Source organism: Macrobrachium nipponense, chromosome 28, assembly GCF_015104395.2.
Source record: "Macrobrachium nipponense isolate FS-2020 chromosome 28, ASM1510439v2, whole genome shotgun sequence".
Classification (NCBI taxonomy): domain Eukaryota; kingdom Metazoa; phylum Arthropoda; class Malacostraca; order Decapoda; family Palaemonidae; genus Macrobrachium; species Macrobrachium nipponense.
Genome location: NC_087217.1, coordinates 44,323,838 through 44,346,376, shown reverse-complemented (window position 1 = coordinate 44,346,376; position 22,539 = coordinate 44,323,838). Strand labels below are relative to the sequence as shown.

Genomic DNA, 22,539 nt, shown 5'->3' with positions numbered 1-22,539 from the left:
GTAGGCTGTTATGCAGCGTTAGTTAGCGCTTTGTTTGTTTACATTACACTCGAGTAACGTATCTTTCGTTTCGTGATTTCTAATCATATTGGCAGGTATTCATCTTTTATATGTTACACAGATTTGTTAATATACCGAGTATATTACCTGTATTTCATATGGTAAGTAGAGCAACATATGTACCGTAATAACATTCAGGTTATTTTATATGATACGTTTTACCCTGCTGCTTATTTTGAGCGTATGGTTGGCCTCACATTTTATAGGTCGACTAATATACCCGATATAAGTTAAAATCATAGAAATTTACTCAGAATAGGGGGGGTCGACTTATCTTCCGGTCGACTTATATGCCGAAAAATACGGTAATTATTTTTAGAAATTAGGACGTTCTTTTAAGTCCTATATTATGATGTCATGACATCTTGACTTTCGTACCTATTGTAAATGAATTGCTATACTCAACTTTCTTGCAGAACAGTTTACCAGTTATTCATGCAGATTGTTATCAGCTATTCATGTAAATGCTATAATCGTAATGCGCATATTTATCTTTATTATTTACTTTTTGGATATATGAAGATGTTTTACTGCTGGATTACCGCCGTAGTGTGACGCAATCGCTTTCGCTTCCTGGGTCTCTGTCTGTTTTCGCACCATAAGAAATTAATGGGGCCGAATTTGCAATGACCAGAAAGTCTTTAAAAGAGGAAAGTTAGCATTGAGGGGCATATGTTTTGATTGAGAAAAATACAATTTATACAATTGCTAGCTTGTAAAAAATACTTGATTACAAAAAACTTGATTGACAACTAAGCAGCATACCTACTATGGGTTTCAGAGACAGTGCAAGCACGTTTTTTGGTAATATTTCTGTAACGAACACTCGTATCAGAACGAGATTTTGCTATAGTGTATTACACCCAGTGCCGTAATTTATAAGGGTATCTTGAATCACTAATCGTAAAGAATAACGACACTTGTCCTTGTACCAAGAGGCAATAACTCCATTATCCAGAAACGGATACGAACATGCGTAAAAAGCTCCACCTACCCTCTCCCTTCCCTCCACTGCCACCCCTGTCCTTCCTTCCTTCCTTCACCTTCCTTTCTCTCTCTCTGTTGCCAATTGGTATGTGTTCACCCTCCAAACTGGGTATAAGACTTACACAATACGTGGAAATTGGTGAAATTAACCTATGTATTGAAAGTATATATACATAAATATAAAAGCAATTTTATCTTTATAGCATTACTATGACAACTAGAATTCATGGAAACAGTTTATGATAATGCATCGGCGTATGTGTGAAGCTCCACTAATGTGGCAACGATGATTTTGCCATTCTTAGCATGCAAACATTAAAGGTTACATTTATTTCTGGCATACAGTTATTTAAAAAATCAAAATACTAATATAGACTTAAATCAATGAAAAGTGCTAGCAAAAAATATATATATATATATATATATAATCCACTAATCTTCGTCTGCTCCGCGATGGTTTTCGGCAGCCAGATGTACGACAAGGTTAGAAACATTGGATTGTATCTACTTTAGGAATATCTGTAATTTTTCAGGGTAATTTGGTTGCAAAAAAGGGATAATAGACATGAATTAAATAAACATTTTGAAATAACAAAGTAAAGTTAAACTAAATAATGAATAAAGTAAACAATTAAGGGAATAAAGCTTTGCACATCATAAACAGTGTTGTTGTCTGCTGCTCGTAACTGTGTTTGTGGAGTGAGCGCTTAGGAACCAGGAACAGCAACGTGGTTCAAGTGCAATGTGGAGTGAATTAAGACCAACATGTGTATAATTACAGTCAAATAACACTGGAGTTTCAGTTGTGATGACAGTAAGGATAAAACCACCGATTACAAGGTAAAAATGAATTCAGTTCAAACCATGACCCCGGGAATAACAAGTTTCATACTTTCACTAATATAGGCAACAAAATGTTGTTTTATTGTGTTGATTACAACTTCAATCTTGAATAAGATCAATAAACGTTACAGATATACGCTAACATTGTTCAAATGAGTGCTGGGAAAGATGGTGGACAGTCCGTGATTAGACCGGTCAACCACACGATAGCTGCCATATTGGATTTCAAAACTGCCTTGAAAACATATTTTACGAAGAGCATCACATGCTTATTGTAGTTTGTATGGGCCTTTCATATATCACATTATGTTGATGAAACTTCAATCTTTTGAATGGTATGCTTTGAGTTGTAATCTTGTTTCACCAATTAAATATCGAGTGAATAAGACCCTGCCAGCGTGATGATGGTGGATCGTCCGTGATTGTTTACCCTATATTTACGTTGGTGTCATCCTTTCTGGCTGTCCAGCTGCTTTAACTCATATTATTCTAATCTGCACTTCACACTTAAGAATAAATCCTTTGAGTAAGTCCTTTGAGAGCAGAAATGTGACTCTGGTCTCCTGAAACTAATAGTAATAATAATGGTAATGATAATTCTTTTCCTGCTCTGTTTCAGGTCGTCATTGGTGGCCGCAACAAATACATGATCAATGGCACAACAGTTCAAAACAGTCGAGTCCAGGATTTCTTCCGTTCTGTTCAACTAAATGTTAATAATCCTCACTTCCTTATCATGCAAGGTCGTATCACAAAGGTTTTGAACATGAAACCACCTGAGGTATGTTGGATTTGTGTATTGTGCAAGGGACGTGCATAAGTTTTTGTACGCTTTGAATTATAATTTAATATAGTATTGACCTCTTAAACATTATGAGTTGGGTAATATTTCTTGATAATATGGAATAGCAGTAGCCTCTTGTGGTTTTTAATGCTATAGATTTAGGATTTAATACGTACTTGTATGTCGTACTTGACATCTGTGTCATGAGAAAGACTTGAAAATTATCATGATTTGTTTTGTATCTCAGATTTTGGCAATGATTGAAGAAGCAGCTGGTACAAGGATGTACGAGTCAAAGAAGCAGCAGGCTCAGAAGACCATTGAAAAGAAGGATGCTAAACTTAAGGAAATAAATGATGTGAGTTTAACATCTACTGAGTGATATTTTTTCAAAAGACATATTGCTGTATTGAGAAATATTCCATGTCATCTGTGTGGTCACAGTTAAAATATTAATGTTAAAGTTCTATATCATATTTGTGTTGAAATGCAGACACCCCACAATTCCTTACTTCATAAGCTTTTGTAACTTCGCAGATCTTGGAAGAAGAAATCACGCCAACACTGAGTAAACTGAAAGAGGAGCGAACGATGTACCTTGAGTTCCAGAAAGTTCAGCGAGAGTTGGAACATTTGACTAAGCTCTATATAGCTTATAAATTTGTTACTGCTCAGGTATGTTTTAACAGTAGACAAGACTTTGTTATGAAGTGGAATATTGTTGACTTCATTAATTTACATGGGCCATTTTCATGAAATGATATAGTAGAAATTCTAACACTTTGGCTATGAAACTATCAGGAATTGTCTGAATTCCAGTAAATATACAATGCTCATCAGCTGCCTTAAAAACAGTTTTGTAGTGCAAAGTGGCTTTGCAAACAGAGCAGTATGCGTTTGGCTAAGTACTTTGGATTATTTTCACAGGTATTTTTCTTTTCTCTTAATTGATCTCATTATTTTCCTTTTACAGGAAACTAGTGAGAAAGCGCGTGAGGAGCATCAAAATGTAAAAAATCAGATAAATGATCTTCAGGAAAAAATTAGTAATGGTGCTCGTGAAGTGAAAGAACTTGAGAATCACATCATCCAGCTACAGCAGATTCGTGATAATGTAAGTGAATCAGGTTTAAATGGCATTTTGTTCTTTGAAGAAGACACAATACCAGAAATTTTTATTTTGAAAACCATCTGAGTTTATAAAACAAAATTCTCAATAGCGTTATGATATTTTTCCTTTTAGTCTGACCATTAGTGTGGTAGCTACACCGACTTTTATTTTCCATGTGGATATGTCAGCATTTCACCATTGTATTTTGCAGGAAACTGGTGGGCGTCTGCAAGAATTAGAGAAGATTCTTAAAGAAACTGAAAAAGGTGAGGTGAAGATGTCAGTTGCTCTGAAGAATCTCAAGGAGACACTGAAAGCTGAAGAGAAAAAGAAGAAACAGTTGGAAAAATCTGTGGCAGATGTAAGTTTTAGTTCTTTCAATTTTGATCTCATATTCAGATACAGTATTTAGATCTATAGTGTTATAGTGTAAGTTGAAAGAGAAGAAACTGTGGTGTTCTCGTGTGCTTTGCTGCTCAGATGAAATTTGTGATGAACAGTTGAGTCATTGGTGGCGGGAAGAGTCTTTAGCCATTCTTTAATTTGTCCAGGAGTTCAATAAAATGGACTGACCCCTTGCTGTCTAATGCAAGTGGATCACCCACTTTATCTGTGGTCATTAGATAGCGTTTGTGTGGTAGGGGAGTATGTATTCTTTTGTCCTGTATATAAGGAGAAAGCGGCATCTCCAGAATGCATATCAGCATTGTCCATAACACATCAATATTATGTAAATGTTTACTGTACTATATACTTATGAATTATTCAGGATAGCAAAACACTGGAAAACAAAAAGAAGGAGGCCAGTAAGATGCAGAGTATGTTCGACACAATGCGTGCACAGGATCAAGCAGACAATGATGCTTTGGTTGCAGCAGAGAAAAGATTGCAAGCTATTAGCTCGGGCATGTACTCGTCAGGAGATGGAGAAGATGCAACTCTCCAAGAACAACTTATAAGTAAGTGGTATTTGAGGGGTCTTGGAGAAGTTTAATGTATTTGTGTAAATCAGTACCTCATAGCTAATTAGAACTTGCTTTTCAAGTTATTGGCGTAGGTCAAAATATTGTTTTGCTCATACTAAATACTTTGGATTATTAAAATGACTGCCTATTTCAGACACTAAGGCTAGTATCACAAAGGCCAAAACGGATACTAAGACAGCCGAGATGAAGCTGAAACACAGCAAAGAGATGCTGAAGAAGAAGGAGCAGGAAATGAAGCGTACAGCCTCAGAGTACACCAGAGATAAAGCCCTTCTTGATAGGATGGAAAAGGAAGTTCATAATTTAGAGGTAAATCAGTAAATTTGTTCATTTATATCTGCTAGTACAGATCTGATTAATATCATTTTGTTATTTTTATTTCTTGACTTGATGATAACCTCTGATGTTATATTTTGAAGTAATTTTGTAAGACCTTATTATGACTGATGTTTTTGAACAACCTTTGAATCTGATGGTGTGATGTTTGCTTCTGTAGATTCAAATGGGAAAATTAGGCTATGATGACAAGAGGGTTGAAGAATTGGAGGACATGAGACGAACTCTCAACAACGAGGTGCTGACATTGCAGGATCAGGTGGAACGTCTTGAAAGCAGGTGAATTTTTTAGCTTTGATCTTTCTTGGTGCCAAATAATTGTATTGAATAGAGGTTGCATTGTAAACATAGGATCCTCTGTTCTTATTTATACTTAAAATCTGATCTGGACACATTTTGTTCATTCACTGGTAATTGTAAAGTAAAGGAGCATTTTTTAGTATGTACAGTACTGTAGTATGGAAGTCTTTTAATCCATCATCATAATTATATGTACCTAGGTAATACTTCAGGATTGATAAAAAAAAAATCATTGTTGTTAGTGCGAAAGAATAAAAAATATATCTATTGCTTTGAGTCCTGTTATTAATGTACAGCGATGCTCAAATCTCATGTGACATGACTCCATAGGATTTCGTTCAAAATTCACTAACTGGCAACAAGCATGCTCCATATTTATCTTTTATTTCAATGCGAAATCTGTCATATATTTAAAAATTGTAAGAAAATGTCACATGTAACCAAATTTCAGAAAAACCCTTACGAAACATTTTCAAAACCTTCGTTCACTCATTGCTGAAGCATTTGACCAAAACGAAGTCACCATCAAACCTCAGTTAAAATGTTAAATAAATAATATAAAAAAAAAAAAAATTGTCGTAACATTAATAATGCTTCCAAAGCAAACATAAAATTTGAAATAGTCCTATTTGATTGCTTTTACCCTCAAAGCTGGAAAAATGTAAATATGTATATACAAAAGTAGAATGCGCCTACCGATATCAACGTGTGAGGGGAGCATGTGTGACGTATCAGTGTCGGTGCAACAACAACCACCTGGTATATAAGTAGGTCTACAATGAATAGTGACCATTAAATTATCTTGAAAACATTTACTTTGTGTTAAAAGAATATTTAGATTTTCATACATAATTATTTCTTATCTTTCTTAAATATTTCAAAACTGGTAGCATACTAGCAAATATTCACCTATTTGTCAAAGCCAAGATATTATTTCCTAGGCCTAGGTGTTAGATTTCTTTACTTTACATTTAACATTCACATCTCTATATTAACAATTTCTGGCCAGAAAGCAAATGAGGTTATCTACACATTCTTGCACTTCAAGTTACCTTATGAAAGAATAAATTATACATCAAAAGCGAGCAGAAGGACTTTTAATTAAGGAAATAATATTGTAAACCAGTTGAAAAACAAGTGTTCCATATGCCTTGATATTAATACTTACAATATTTCGATTAATAGCCATCTTCTCCATATAACCAAAATCATCATCATCTTTTATTCCTCAAAGAACAGGTAATCTCTATAAATAAAAACATTAGTAAAGATACATCTCAGAAAGCTTAGATTATTTTTCTAGGCCTATAAATCATTTTGCAACATACAGGCAGCTTAAACACAGCCTGAAACTTCAACATTCAAAGAAAACTTGTTGTAATTCATATTCCTCAAAGAACAGGTGATCTCTACAAATAAATTCATTAGTAACAGATTACATCTCAGATGGCTTAGATTATTTTTTTAGGCCTATAAAACATTTTCCAACATACAGGCAGCTTAAACGCAGCCAAAATCTTCAACATTCAAATAAAACTTGTTTTAATTCATATTCCTACATTGAAATTGTTGTTATGACTGTTGAGCTTATTAGGTCTACTGTCATAATGCTGCAGACATGGTTATGTTGACCAGTCCGAGGAGCATGTTAAGTGTGCTTTCATTGCTGGCACCGCTAACCTTATCACACCACACTTGAACTGAGCACGTAAAGATAAATAAATTAAAAAATCAATTAAAATCACACAAATTAAGAATTATACCAATGCATAAAAGGGATCATATCTATTTAACCATAAGTAAAATAAGGCTAGCTGTGAATTCGCAAACTTTTCGACATGAACGAGATTACAAATAAAAAAAGAAAAGAAAAAATAGCACTACTAGGCAACATCACGTTTAGTCTGAGAATCTGGACGATACAAAAAGAATCATGTCGCATGAGATTTGAGCCCCACTGTACATTTCGTTATTGCCAAAAGTAATGTTAAGTTTGTGTCCATTTTATTCTGCCACTTCATTTTGCTCTTCCTGAGACATGTGCTGACATTTCAAAGGGTCCTGTGGCTTTTTTAAGAGAGATCACTAGTTTGAATTCAAATACTGTAGGTTGATTTTGGGATACGATTCAAACAACACCCAACTTTTGGCTCAATATTCATTTATTATATATAACCAAAATAACATGAAGTTATGGTTTTGTTATTTTGCATTATATATGTAAATAAATTACATAGGAGGAAGAAGACTGAGGACAGTATATGAGTACTTTTTGTGGTTCATTTATTGCTCTTGTCTATTTTAAAATGCTTCAGATAACGTAAGAAAAAAAGCTGTCGTATGTTGATGTATTCTTGTTAGAACAGAAAACATAGTATGTAGGTGTATTAGGAGAGATATTTTGCAAAAATAATTTCTTTGGGTAGATGCTGTTAACCATTTCTCACATAATATTCAATCGTGTTGTATCTAGGTATCCACAGCTGTGCTTCAACTATAAGGATCCTGAGAAGAACTTTGATCGATCCACTGTGAAAGGTTTGGTGTGCAAGTTGATCAAGTTGAAGGATCCTGCAACTGCGACAGCATTGGAAGTCACAGCGGGAGGAAAGGTAAAAACTTATGCATTTTATTTCTTGTCCCTCTGGAATTCAAGTTAATGTCATGAAATCTGCTGAACATATGTTATATATCATTTGGAAGTTTATATTTTGTTGATAGTAATAATATTCTGTGTCTTTCATTTATTGTATTTTTTCAATATTTATTGTGAGTAACTGCAGTGTTTTAAGTTCTGTCACAAGAATCAAACTGTTTATGGTTCTTGGTTTTAAAGTAAAATCAGTGCTATGAAAGAAGGCACATAAATACTGTATACAGTGCAGACGTTTATGATGAGCTACATTATGTACTTTTATCCTCCTTGTAACTTTTCATTGTCAGCTATACAACGTGATTGTGGATTCGGAAGTAACAGGCAAGAAGCTTCTCACGAGGGGTCAACTTCAAACCCGTGTTACTATTATTCCTTTAAACAAGGTGTCAGCGAGGTCCATTGACAATAATACTGTCAATTATGCTGAACAGTTGGTGAGTTTATTATTATGATGCACATCATTACTTTTATTTTATTACATCTAAAACCCACTATGTAACGGTAGCCTTTTTTCTTATGTTTTTTGGGGATTGGTTATGCAAAGTATTTACTTGCTCAGAATTTCAGGATTTGTTGAAACCTAGTTTTACTTTATTCACTGTTGGCCAAGTTTAATTGTGCCGTAGCTTATAAAGTCACTGCAGAACTAAAAAAAAAAAAAAAAAAATGTTGAAGTACATAGTACTACATTAATTCTCAGAAAATTTTCTATCCTTGGTAGTAGCAATTTTTATGTAATTATAAGAATATTTCCTGTCCTTGTAGTAGCAATTTTTATTTATTTACACATTTGGCAATGCCTAGGACACAAGTGAGAGATTGAATTTAAAGCATGTTAGTATTCATTAAACAGTGGAGGAAGAAGGTCGTTTAATTTGACTGCTTGTGGCACAAGGTACATGCATGAACAATTCCTCCTCAGTCTGTAAGATGAAAGACTGTCTGGGGACATTAAGGAACCATGCATATGGACTCTATAAGGTTTATGGGGTTGTTATGCAACATTATAGAAATTTAAGGATGTATATGTATCACTTTTTGTGTGAGTGATTAGTAGATTTATTAGTTAATTTTACTCTATTTACAGGTTGGCCCAGACAACATTAAGACTGCCCTTTCTTTGGTATTCTATGATAGAGAACTGCAAAAAGCCATGGAGTTTGTGTTTGGAACAAGTTTTGTCTGCCCTGATATGAATGTTGCGAAGAGGGTCACTTTCGATCAGAATATAATGAGGAAAACTGTCACACTAGATGGCGATGTGTGTGACCCAGCTGGTACCCTTACTGGAGGTAACTGTTACTTCTCTCTTGTTTGCAGCATGTGTCGCTCATCACAGAAATAAAGTAAAACTTTAAAAACTTCATATACAAAGATCCAGGCTCAGTTTGGTGTTTTTATTATATAGAGTAAAAATGTAATGAACAGGAAAAAGTTTGAGGTAAAGGAAAAACTAAAGAATTCAAACTTTGAAGAAATGAATGGTTTAGTTTACAATTGTGTTTGTATTTTCAATTGAAATCTCAAGTCTCGTATTGATTACAAAACAATGGGAATAATGTAAAAGCACTTGGGAACAGGTGAAAATTAGCTCAAGGAAACACTTAATGAATTAATTTGAAAATATTTTAGTGCCTGAATAAAATCTGTAGGAAAATGGTTCCTTAGTGGGGAAGACATGAAGTTTTTTGGGGACATTGTGATGAAATAATTACCTATTCAAGATTCTCTTTTTCAAATGGGTACTAGATATCCATCATAACATCAATAGTGCTTGGCGTAACGACAAACTACCAATGGCCTAGGAAAGGTTTTATGATGTCTGGCATAAAAAATGCACATGTCTGAAAGATATTTAAAGGAAGAAGGAGGGAGACTAATGAGAATGCTGGTTGATTGTCATGAAGAATTTGGATATCAATATAGATGCCTTTGGAGTGTGCAAGTGGTTATAGAGTGAAAGAGTAATCAAGCATGATGGTTTTGTTTATAGACTGTTACCCTGAAGCGAGAAATAAAGAATATCAGAGTTATCACATCAGAAAGGTGGGTGTGGTTTTAAATCGGTGATGTACATAACATACCTCATAATGAATTATGAGGTATGTTATGTAATAAAATGAATTGAAATTTCTTGATTTTAGGTGCAAGACGACAAGGTAGCAGTATACTGGCGCAGCTAGATGCAGCCTGGGAATTCCAAGAAAAGTTGAACCAGAAGTCGCAAGAGCTGCAGAATGTAGAGCAGGAACTCAGAAAGCTTCAGGTGAGTTAAATTGGATGTAAAAGTTAAATTAGTAATTTACTTCATTTTGTTGCGACTACTTGAAATTAGTGCTGAATGTAGAATACTAAATTGAAAATGCATCCCTCATAATTGTCATATTTACATCTTTATATATTATTTTTTCATATCAGACAAATGCAGAAAAATATAATTCAGTAAAGCAGCAGCATTCTATGAAATCTCACGAGCTGAACATGTGCCGCCAGCGACTCCAGCAGAGTCAGCATTATCAGCAGCAAGAGGAAGTCACTGCTCTTGAGAACACCATGAGTAGGTTAATTGCATCTTGGTCACAAAAAAATTTTTGCTAAATTATTAATAAGTAATAATGAACTTTATCTTCATCATCAACATTATGAAGATTGTCTAGTACTCTTAATATTGGTATGGATTGTAAGCGTATTCTGTCTTTAGCTATGTGGTAAAGTCTTCCTTTGCTTTACAGAGGAGTGCATTGAAACCTTGGAGCGATGTAAGAAAGTTGATGTTGAAGGGGCTGAGAAGGTAAAGGAAATTGAGGACAAGATAAAGAATTCTAAGGCTCTTAAGGAGAAGGAATTGAAGGCAGCCAAAACAGAGTTAGAAAAATGCCAGAAGAAGGCTGAGGAAACAAGGAGTAAATGGAACACCAAGAAACAGGTTGTGTATCAGTTTTATTTTTTGTGGTTCATAACTTTAATGTCATTTGATGATAAGGATGTCGAGTTAGTTAGTATTTCATTGGGCTTAATAAGTGCTTTTTCATATAACTTTGCTAGTCAGCATGTGTCAGCTTTTAGCAAATTTCTGTCACTTGCTGTTGTATTGCAACTCCTTTTTTGTGTTAACTATTTCATTAACTATATTTCATGAAAAAAATTGATTTCCCAAACATAAATTTCAGGAAGAAGAAAGTGTCAAATTAGAAATATGTGAGTTGGAGCAGAGCATTGAAACTACCAAAACACAGATTTTGACATCAGCAGAGGTCATCAAACAGTATGAAACACAATTGGCAACACTAGAGGAAGATGTAAATGTTGAAAAGGTAAGACTATTTCACTGTCGTTTATTTTATTCTGAAAAAATAGATGTGTAAGGTGGAGGGAAATTGCAAAGTTGAAGTAATTGCTAAGTGAAGTCCCTTGAGAACAATTATAGATAATGTCTTGATATTTTCCAAGTTTGTTAATGAAAATGAGGGGTTTTATGGTCACAAGTTGTTGTAGAGCGTGAAGTGTTTGAAAAGTTTCGTACTTTTAGACTTCAATATGTGGGACACAGAATGAAATTATGAGGTTAAATAAATTGTTTATCTTTCTTCAGAAAAAGGTAGCAGAAGCCCAGGCTAATGTTAAAAGCCAAAAGGAGCTGCTGAGTGGGCAAAACAAAGAGATAAATGCAATGGCCGCAAAGAAAGAACAGATCATTAAGAGCAGTGATGAAGCTCAGCTGGAGATCAAGCAGTTGGATCATAAATTGTCAAAGTTCAAGTCCGAGGCCAAGGAAGCAGAAAACCGGGTTAGTCTGTTATTTTCAGCCCCAGAATTTAGAACAATTTGTGATTGTTTGTACGTAGGTGCTGTAGTAACCTACTGATACCAAGATTTTAGATTTAGGCCATCCATGCAATAGACTTTTGTAAAGTATTCTGCTGTGTTTTTTCTCTACTCTTGTCCTTTTAAAATACTTTCTGATTTACAAAATATGATTGTCAAAGTACTCCTATATTTAAACAAAATAACTATGCCATTGGCAGAATTATAATATTCTAATAAAACTTTTGTACATATTCAATTCGCAGGTTGCAAACATGCTTGCGGAGCATGAATGGATTTCTGATGATCGTAAATTCTTTGGTCAGCCAAATACTAGCTATGATTTTGCAGCCAATGACCCTGTTGAAGCTGGTCGAAAAATTACTAAGTTAGAAGAAACAAAGGCAAAGCTTTCAAAGAATGTCAATTTTAGAGCTATGAACATGTTGGGAAAAGCCGAAGAACAGGTGAGGATGTGGAAAATTAGGAAATGGTTTTTTCTTGTAATGTAATGTGTTAAAATGTTCGTGATTTTCATTCTATAGGGATTCATCAGGTTTTTATTAAATATCAGGTATTAATGAAAGAACAGTTGACAAAACATTAATGTATTCAAGGACCTCCAGCTGTCTTTGTACTGTATTAATTTTAGTTTTACATTTGTTTCAAAATTACTGTAGATATAATTTTTGCTTTTGTACTTCATTATTTGGTATCTCAGCTAATTAAGTACCATATTCATCTGTTACAGTATAATGACCTGATGCGTAAGAAACGCATTGTTGAGAATGATAAAGCTAAAATTGAAAAGGTCATTCGGGAATTAGATGAGAAAAAGAAGGAAGCCCTGCGTCAGGCGTGGGAGCAAGTGAATCGTGACTTTGGTTCAATCTTCAGCATGCTTTTACCAGGTACACAGGCTAAGCTTCAGCCACCTGAGGGTCAAGATGTTCTTGATGGATTGGAGGTAAGATGAATTTGTATAGTTTAAAAAAGTTATAATAGTTTCTAATCATTTTGCGTGATAATCCTATAATATTGTCAGGTATTGTTCCCTTTCATTTAACTTCTCAATAGATAGTACTGAAGGATCTTTGCAGGAGCCCATTGTTCCCAGCCCAAAGGGGCTCCTGACTTTTCATCCATGCTATTTGGGTGTATCCTACTTTGCTTTCCAAGTTCTGTAATTTAACCTTGCTTGAATTTCCATGTCTCATTGAAACATGGCTTGGTGGTCTCATTAAACTAATGTATAGTAATACAGTAGTAGTGTAATGTACTCTCTTATTTACCAGTCTAGTTTCAGCCTGTGGGTCAGAATAATATTCTATAATTAGAAAGTTATCTGAATGGTATATTTCTTGAATACCAAGGTTACATGTGTAGTGAAAGAAAGCATCAGAGTAGATTAATTCCCATTTCCGTAATGAAAACAATGTAATACCAAAACCATGTCTCCCCTTAATTGAAATGAGAAGGAAGGATGACCCTTAATTGAAATGAGAAGGAAGGATGAATTATTTGTCTATTTAAGAGGCTCACTTTTGATTCCTTGTTTCTGTCTTAGGTCAAAGTTGCATTCGGTGATGTGTGGAAAGAGAGCTTGACAGAGTTGAGTGGTGGACAGCGTTCTCTTGTAGCCCTCTCTTTAATTTTGGCTTTGCTGCTATTCAAACCAGCTCCTATTTATATCCTTGATGAAGTAGATGCAGCTTTGGATCTTTCTCATACCCAGAACATAGGAAATATGCTCCGCACACATTTCAAACATTCACAGGTAAAGTATTGTTAAATGACTACTAGTCTTTTGTAATAAGTTGTGAAATATAGTGACATTCCAGTTGGTATAGTTTCAACATTTTTAACCTAGTTCTCTCATTATAGAGTAGCAATATTTAATAGTATTGTTTTAGTTGTATAGTTTCTCTCTCTCTCTCTCTCTCTCTCTCTCTCTCTCTCTCTCTCTCTCTCTCTCTCTCTCTCTCTCTCTCTCTCTCTCTCACATAGCTGAATGGCCTAGCTGTCTCAGTTCTAGGCCAGTAAGTCTCAGTCCTACAGTACAAGCCACTCTCTCTCTCATAAAAGTATTTATCATTTTTATTTTATTTATTTATTTCTTTTTTACTTTTCAGTTTATTGTTGTATCTCTGAAGGATGGCATGTTCAATAATGCCAACGTCCTCTTCAAGACCAAGTTTGTTGATGGTATGTCGACTGTCACACGGCATACTCAGGTGGTTTCTGGAATGTCAAAGAAGCGATGAATAGGTTGACGTAGTTCAAATGTTAAAACAGTCTTCTTTTCCTGTCCCTAAAACATTTCAGTTTAGTGTAGAAATAAATTTTTATACTTGGTATTTCTTTACATTTCCCCTACAGTTTAATCACTAATGTCTACTTGGGTAATATCTAATATATTGTGTCATTAATGTCATATAGTTTAACAAGACCTACATCATGTAATTGTAGTGTTTTGCAAAACATATCTGTTATATGTTGGTACATGAGTACGGTATAAGGTTGTTTTGCTTGTTTTTTTTCTTGGTTTTTTTTTCCCTTCTCACATTATTTAAGTGTATATTGATATGGATTCTTTTTAGTAACAACAGGAGCATGCTGTTCAGTCATAAGCAAATTTAATTTCATGAGTGTCAATTACTGGCATAAGCCTGTTGTATTGTTTCATATTTCACTAGTACTATTATTAATTATTAATAAGGGTTAGTTTTTCCAGACCTCTGAGTCTCAAGTAGACTCTTCTCGGGCTGGTTCTCAGGGATCAATCCTGAGAAGAAGAAAAAAATTAGACCTTATTTGAGAAACCTGTCTTATTTAAAAAATTTATGATGTTATTAATTGAAAAATCCTTGCTTTCAGCAAGAATACTTTTCATTTCTGAATTCCGTAGATAAATAGATCTTTGCTGGGTCCAATTTGGGCACTCAACAAGCAAATGCTGTACTGTCATGGGTGTTTGACATCTGTTACATTTCACTGGGTCAGCATGTGGTATATGTTTCACTAGTGACAAGATTCTCAATATATACTAGCAAAAGGCTATTTTATTGCTAATAACTTTATATTAGCTTTCCCCTGCAGTTTTGCAAAGAAAATATGTTGATTCCGGGGACAAACAAATAAACTATTTAATGCACCTGCTCATAAACTAAGCCTAAGCTACTTTAGTCCAAAGATTCAACTACGTGATTAGAAAGAGCTACAAACTTTTATCATGGAGTAAAACTTGTAGAAAACTGGTATTGAACCTCATATAAGAAAAAGGAATCAGAGGGTTAGCATAGAAGTAGAGGTCTTAGTAATCCTTACTTGAATGGACCATTTTTAGATATCTTCAACCTTTTAATTGTGAAATGCAGTAGATGTTTATGTTGTTGAGGAAATTAGATTAGTTTACCCAGATCACAGTTGCATTTCCAAAATCACTGGCTGACTGAGGATTTGTTCTTAAATGACAGAAAATTTTGTATAAGGTAGAATCAGAGGACATGAAAATGAGAAGAGGTCAAAAAGAACTTAAGCTAAAGGCTGAAGGTAATGTAGCTGGAGGACAAGCGGGTGCAGAAAAGAACCTTGATTAGTGCTCTGATCACACTGTAGATGCAGGGTCATAGTTATTTAAATATATTTTTATCAGTTAAATCTTTGGCAAAATATGGATTGGTAAGAGATGACAAGTCAAGAAATTAAGAATCTTCAAAAGTTGATTGCTTGGGATGTTTATAGCCTAAAGATTTAGTGTGTGTGCACAAACACTAAGGAAAGTACGTAATATGAATGTGCAAGTGGACATCTACATAGCTATAGTAGCAGAGATGACGACAGTAATTGTTGGTGGTAAGATTCAATGGAAAGATTGATTATTGCCTTGCAACCTGTTTGCTAGGTATTAGACATGCTTCAGTGCTAGGAAGACAATTATTGGCAAAAGCATTGATAAGGGAAGAGAATACTTTTGTCAGGGTACTGGTGGGCGTTGATAAAAACATGAAATTGAGTGGAGAGAAAACGGAACCCGTTTGGGATACATGTTCTTAAAAAAAAAAAAAAAAAAGTTTATGCTACAGATGCATTGCATATTGAGGGATTAAGGATAATCTTTTTAAAAGATGAACCAGAGAATTCAAATAAGATTTGTTTTACTTACTATTGTTGTATAATAGATACAGGACTGGTATTGACATGGTAAGGTGACAATAAAACGTCAATTAAAAATCTGAGTCGTAGTTTAGACCAGTGGTTTTCAACCTTTTTATGACTACGGCCCTTCTAAGAGTCGGTCCTTCCTTCCACGACCCCCCCCCCCCCTTGCATATGTGAGTAAAATTCCCTGCCAGACTTGAAAAAGAAAAAGAAGGGGTTTCGTGGGAAGGGAGGGAGGTCAATAATTACAAAACATTGTCAGCCCATCGAGCCTAACTAAGGTAGTAGACTATAGGAAAGTAACGCTTTAAGGCGATACTTCTGCATTTTTTTCATAAACTTCTAAATATTAGTTCCTCACTTGTTAAGAGAATAACGAAATAAGTAAGAGAATTTTTTATTCATTTTCCCTAGGTCTCGCGCCTCCCCTGGAAATTGCTGACGCCCACCCCCCAGGTTGAGAACTGCTGGTTTAGACAGTCTAATCTCGACCCGTGTAGTAGTAGTAGGTGGGATTTGCCTTTGAAACAGCTCCCTTGCTTGTATTATTCCTCCTTTGTTTGTGTTTGAGTTTCTTCTCTGAAATACCACATTTCTTTCATAAAATCTTTCCTATTCTCCACTTCCTCCCTCAGTAGATCTACCAATAAGAGTATATTTGCTACTAATTCCCCCTTATTTTCTTGATATCCTATTTCTATCATTTAATCCTAGTATACCTAGTCTGGCCCTGCTGATCCGCATTGTTGTTTCAGTGTTGTCATACCAGATTTCTTCTCTTATGTTTTCTTTATATTTTCTGTAGATTCTTAACGTTGACTCTTAATTCATTTCTTTCTGCCATACTTTTCTGTCCCAATTGTTTATTATTTCTCTTAACTGTTTGTCTTTAACTGCTTCAATTTTACTCAAGTTTATGTTTAGTTCTTGCATATATTCTTTCACTTGCATTATCCAGGTTTTTTTTTTTATAATGATCCATTGTTATCTCATATAGGAGCCTATTTCCACCACTCTTCAATGCATGTTTCAGGTAGAATAGTTTATTCTTGATATCTCTTGAGTGGCAGGAAGAGGCCCCTATTTCAGATCTTAACGAACAGCTTGCTGTGTAACTTGGGGCTTTCAAAATTGCTATATATACTTGATTGTCTATTTTCTGAAATTCATTAATAGTTTTCTTGTCAAGTTTCATGACTTCCATGGCATACATGAATGATGGCATCGCTAATCCTTTCCAATACAATTTTCCTATTTTTACTCTGCTACAGCTTTTATTGATGACAGCATTAGCGATATTTGCCATCTGCTTTGCTTTAATTTGGACCCTTTTTATCTGTTCTCTGAAGCAGACTTTCATGTTGTTGATTGTCACTCCTAGGTATTTAATTTGCTTAACTATTTTTATTCCTTCTATGTGCTCCATATTCTCCACATCATCGATACTATACCAGTCATTGTATATTACTATGTTACTCTTGTCCTCGTTTATGTTTAGGCCACATTCATTCTCTATTTCCATAAGGGTTTTTATTGCTTTTGTTATTCCTTCTAGTGTGTCCTAGTATTAATCCATCATCTGCATATAATAATGCCACTATCCTTATTACGTAATTTCTAAAACCATCTGTTTTATTTTCTAATTTTGTATTAACAGGTACGTTATTAGTAGAAAGAATATGGTTGAGCCATTGCATCCCTGTCTTATTCCATTATAGTTAAATTTAGCTCTTTTTGTTCTATATTGTTAAGGCATAGGCTTGTTACATCATTTGTATATATCTTTGCAACTGCACTTATTACTTCTGCATGCAGCCTATATTTCATCATGACCTCAATGAGCTTTTTTTCTATTAACTGAGTCAAATGCTTTTTGGAAGTCAATTGATACTACAAATAATGGGTCCTTCCTTCTGATGTTGCTTGCATGCAGTATTGTAAAATATATAAATTATCGATTCCCCTCCTTTGTGCGGTAAAGCCTGGTTGCAGTTCATTCATTTTTCCTATATTTCTAATATGCTTTTCCAATTTCGTTTTCAGGATCCCCATGAAAATTTTATATGATGCATTTGTTAGAGCAGTTGGCCTAAGATCTTTGACTATGGGGTTTTGTTTCTTGGGTATAAGCGTTGTTTTTTTTACTTAAACAGCTTCTCTGCTTTTTCCTGCCTTTCAGTATGCTGTTTAAACATTCTGCCAATTCTTTTTGAAGGTTGGTACTTTGTAAGAGTAGTTTGAACAGAACTGGCTTAATTCCTTCTGGCCTAGGTGCTTTATTTGCCTTCATTTTCTCGAGTTGATTTTTTATATCTTCTGTTATGTTGATTTCTTCCATAGGTCTAGTCTCTGTTTCTGTTAGATCATACACTCCATGCATGTGTTCTCTTAAAGATATATGGTATTTCATCTGCTGTCCTAATCTTTTCACCATTTGTTCCATGTCATGTTTGTACTGTTCTTTCTTCCTTTCATTCCATATCTCTCCTATTTTTTTTTTTTTTTTTTTTTTTTTTGTATATTGTTTCCCAGAATTTTACCAGCTCTTTCCCTAGGGTTTCTTCCTTCATCTCTTGCTTATTTTTGTGGTATCCTTATCCATTCTTTTTCTGGTGTGGTCTTTCCTCTCAGCATGTCTATATATTCCTAGATTTTCCTGTGATTTTATCATTCATTATCTAATTTCTAACCTTTTCTTCATATGCTTTTTTTTAATTATTTGTACTTTTTGTTTTTGTTCAAGATATGCTTCTTCATAGTAGCTTTTTTCTTCTTTTCTTGTGGCTTTCCTTTTAATTTGATATATATCCTTCTTTGGCTTATTTCTTTGGTGACCCATACTGGTTCTATTTCTTCTTGCTTTCCTGTCTTTAACTTCTTTTGATTATCTTCTCTAGGTTATTTGTTTTTGCTTCACACATTGTTCCTTTCAACTGGGTTAGATCTCCTTTTCTGTCTCGTTGGCTTACTTTATACTATATATTCAAGATATTTCCTGGTAGACTCTTCTGTAATTTTCAAATATTTGATTTCTTTTGTTTCATTGCTGAATGTTTTCTTCACTTTAGTGTTCATTCTGAATTGGACCTTTATGAGGTGATGGTCTAATAGGTCATATTCATATTTTCCCTCATCTATCTCCATACATTCATAGTTTTTATACATATTTTGGTTGACTAGGGCAAAGTCTATAGTAATGTTCTGATCTCTTCTACTCCAGGTTATCTCTCCTTTGCAGCTAAGATCTCCATTTAATAGCGTTAGGTTGTATTTTTCCATTAGGTCCATAACGTATTTTCCATTTTGGCCAAGTTCTTGTGTCCCTATGAAACCTAAATGCCCATTGAAATCCCCAAGGACAATCACAGGCAGGTCCGTGGCCTTCTCTATTGCTACATGTAAGGCGCTTATTATTCGTTTATTTCTTTCTTTTTCACTGGTTGACATGTAGACTAGAATTAGGTTAAATATGGCTGTTCTATAATTACCCTTTACTATTAGAATGTCTTTGTGTTCTGACTTTTATTTTTCCATCTGGATCTCTCCTTTGATGTCGTCTTCTTCTCCCATTGAGTCTACCTCTCTAATGCTTGTTGGGAATCGTAATTTTTGCTGTTTAAGATGTTTCTGTGATGCACATAATTGTTTTCTTTGGTAATGTCCACTAGCTCAATTAGTTTTGCTTTTGTCAGTCCTTGGGTGTTTATGAGCGTTATTTCAAGATTTCTTGATGGATCTTCGGTCTTGCTCACTATCTTAGTAGTAGTAGTAGTGGGTGGGATATGCCTTTGAAACGGCTCCCTTGCTTCTTTTATTCCTCCTTTGTTTGTGTTTGTTTGAGTTTCTTTCTCTGAAATACCACATTTCTTTTATAAAATCTTTCCTATTCTCCGCTTCCTCCCTCATTAGAACTACCAGTAAGATTATATTTGCTACTAATTCCTCTTTATTTTCTTGATATGGTTGCTGCATAAAGCTATATCTATTTCTGATTGCATTGTATGCTGGACAGTAAAGTAAGAAATGTTCTAAATTTTCATTTTGTTCCTCACAGTATAAACATTTTGTATCTTCTCCTTTTATCCTATTTCTGTCATTTAATCCTAGTATACCTAGTCTGGCCCTACTGATCAGCATTGTTTTTTCAGTGTTATCATACCAGATTTCTTCTCTTATGTTTTCTTTATATTTTCTGTAGATTCTTAACGTTGACTTTTCATTCATTTCTTTCTGCCATGTTTTCCTGTCCCAATTGTTTATTATTTCTCTTAACTGTTTGTCTTTAACTGCTTCAATTTTACTTAAGTTTATGTTTAGTTCTTTCATATACTCTTTTACTTGCATTATCCAGGGTTTTTTTTTTTTTTTTTTCATACTGATCTATGGTTATCTCATATAGGAGCCTATTTCCACCATTCTTCAGTGTATGTTTCAGGTAGAAAAGTTTATTCTTCATATCTCTAGATTGGCAGGAAGAGGCCCCTATTTCAGATCTTAACGCACAACTTGCTGCGTAACTTGGCGCTTCAATATTGCTCTGTATACTTTATTATCTATTTCCTGCAATTCATTTATTGTTTTCCTGTCAAGTTTCATGACTTCCATTGCATACATGAATGAAGGCATCGCTAGTCCTTTCCAGTACAATTTTCCTATTTTTACCCTGCTACAGCTTTTATTGATGACTGCATTAGCCATATTTGCCATCTGCTTTGCTTTAATTTGGGCCCTTTTTATCTGTTCTCTGAAGCAGTCTTTCATGTTGTTGATTGTTACTCCTAGGTATTTAATATTCTTAACTATTTTTATTCCTTCTATGTGCTCCATATTCTCCACATCATCGATACTGTACCAGTCGTTGTATATTAGTATGTTACTCTTGTCCTTGTTTATGTTAAGGCCACATTCACCTGCAATTTCCATAAGGGTTTTTATTGATTTTGTTATTTCTTCTAGTGTGTGCCCTAGTATTAACCCGTCGTCTGCATATAGTAGTGCCACTATCCTTATTACTTCATTTCTGAAACCTTCTGTCGTATTTTCTAATTTTTCTATTATCAGGTACGTTATTAATAGAAAGAATATGGTTGAGCCATTGCATCCCTGTCTTATTCCATTAGTTACATTGAGTTCTTTTTGTTCTATATTGTTAAGGCATAGGCTTGTTACATCATTTGTATATATCTTTGCAACTGTATTTATTACTTCTGCATGTAGCCTGTATTTCATCATGACCTCAATGAGCTTTTTCCTATTAACTGAGTCAAATGCTTTTTGGAAGTCTATTGATACTACAAATAATGGGTCCTTTCTTCTGTAAGTTTCTTGTATGCAGTATTGTAAGATATATAAATTATCGATTCCTCTCCTTTGTGCGGTAAAGCCTGATTGCATTTCATTCATTTTTCCTATATTTCTAATATGTTTTTCTATTTTGGTTCTCAGGATCCCCATGAAGATTGTATATGATGCATTTGTTAGAGCAATTGGCCTTAGATCTTTGACTGTGGGGTTTTGTTTTTTGGGCGTAAGTGTTGTTTTTTACTTAAACCAGCTTTTCTGCGTTTTCCTGCCCTTCAACATGTCATTTAAACATTCTGCCAATTCTTTTTGAAGGTTGTTACTTTGTAAGAGTAATTTGAACAGTACTGGCTTCATTCCATCTGGTCCTGGTGCTTTATTTGTCTTCATTTTCTCAAGTTTATTTTTTACATCTTCTTCTGTTATGTTGATTTCTTCCATGGGTCTAATCTCTGTCTCTGTTGGGTCATACACTCCATGCATATGTTCTCTTAAAGATATATGGCATGTCATCTGCTGTCCTAATCTTTTCACTATTTCTTCCATGTCATGTTTGTACTGTTCTTTCTTGCTTTCATTCCCTATCTCTCCTATTTTGTTTTCTTCTTTTTGGTATATTGTTTCCCAGAATTTTACCAGCTCTTTCCCTAGGGTTTCGTCCTTCATCTCTTGCTTATTTTCATCGAATATTCTTATCCATTCTTTTTCTGATGTGGTCTTTCCTCTCAGCATGTCTATATATTCCCAGATTTTCCTGTGTCTGTTTTTATCATTCATTATCTCATTTCTAATCTTTTCTTCATATTCTTCATATGCTTTCTTTATTATTATCTGTACATTTTGTTTTTGTTTAAGATATGCTTCTTCATAGTATCTTTTTTCTTCTATACTTGTGGCTTTCCTTTTTAATTTGTTATACACCCTTCTTTGGCTTATTTCTTTCTTTATTTCTTTGGTGACCCATACTGGTTCTATTTCTTCTTGCTTTCCTGTCTTTAACCTTCTTTTGATTATCTTCTCTAAGTTATTTGTTTTTGCTTCACTCATTGTTTCTTCCAACTGGGTTAGATCTCCTTTTCTGTCTTGTTGGCTTACTTTATACTTTATATATTCAAGGTAGATCTTGCACAAAACCGCTATCTTGTCTTGAATAACACCGAAAGAAGAAGAAGGTGAAAAGCAACTTTACATTTCATATCAAGGGAAACAT

The 22,539-nt window shown here is 34.4% G+C and overlaps 1 protein-coding gene across 1 annotated transcript; it reads left to right on the top strand.

Moving 5' to 3' along the window:
• Positions 1–2,509: 2,509 nt before the first annotated feature.
• Positions 2,510–14,221, top strand: LOC135201701 (structural maintenance of chromosomes protein 2-like; the record flags this gene model as incomplete). The annotated part of the gene is given in 20 exon segments (XM_064230860.1): positions 2,510–2,671; positions 2,922–3,032; positions 3,212–3,349; positions 3,648–3,788; positions 3,997–4,146; positions 4,555–4,744; positions 4,905–5,080; positions 5,268–5,386; positions 7,881–8,019; positions 8,351–8,497; positions 9,151–9,355; positions 10,208–10,329; positions 10,482–10,620; positions 10,796–10,989; positions 11,234–11,377; positions 11,656–11,850; positions 12,134–12,334; positions 12,619–12,834; positions 13,435–13,644; positions 14,000–14,221. Coding segments are annotated over 20 exon segments (3,231 nt in total), but the record flags the coding sequence as incomplete, so codon positions are not given.
• Between the last annotated feature and the right edge of the window lie 8,318 nt (positions 14,222–22,539).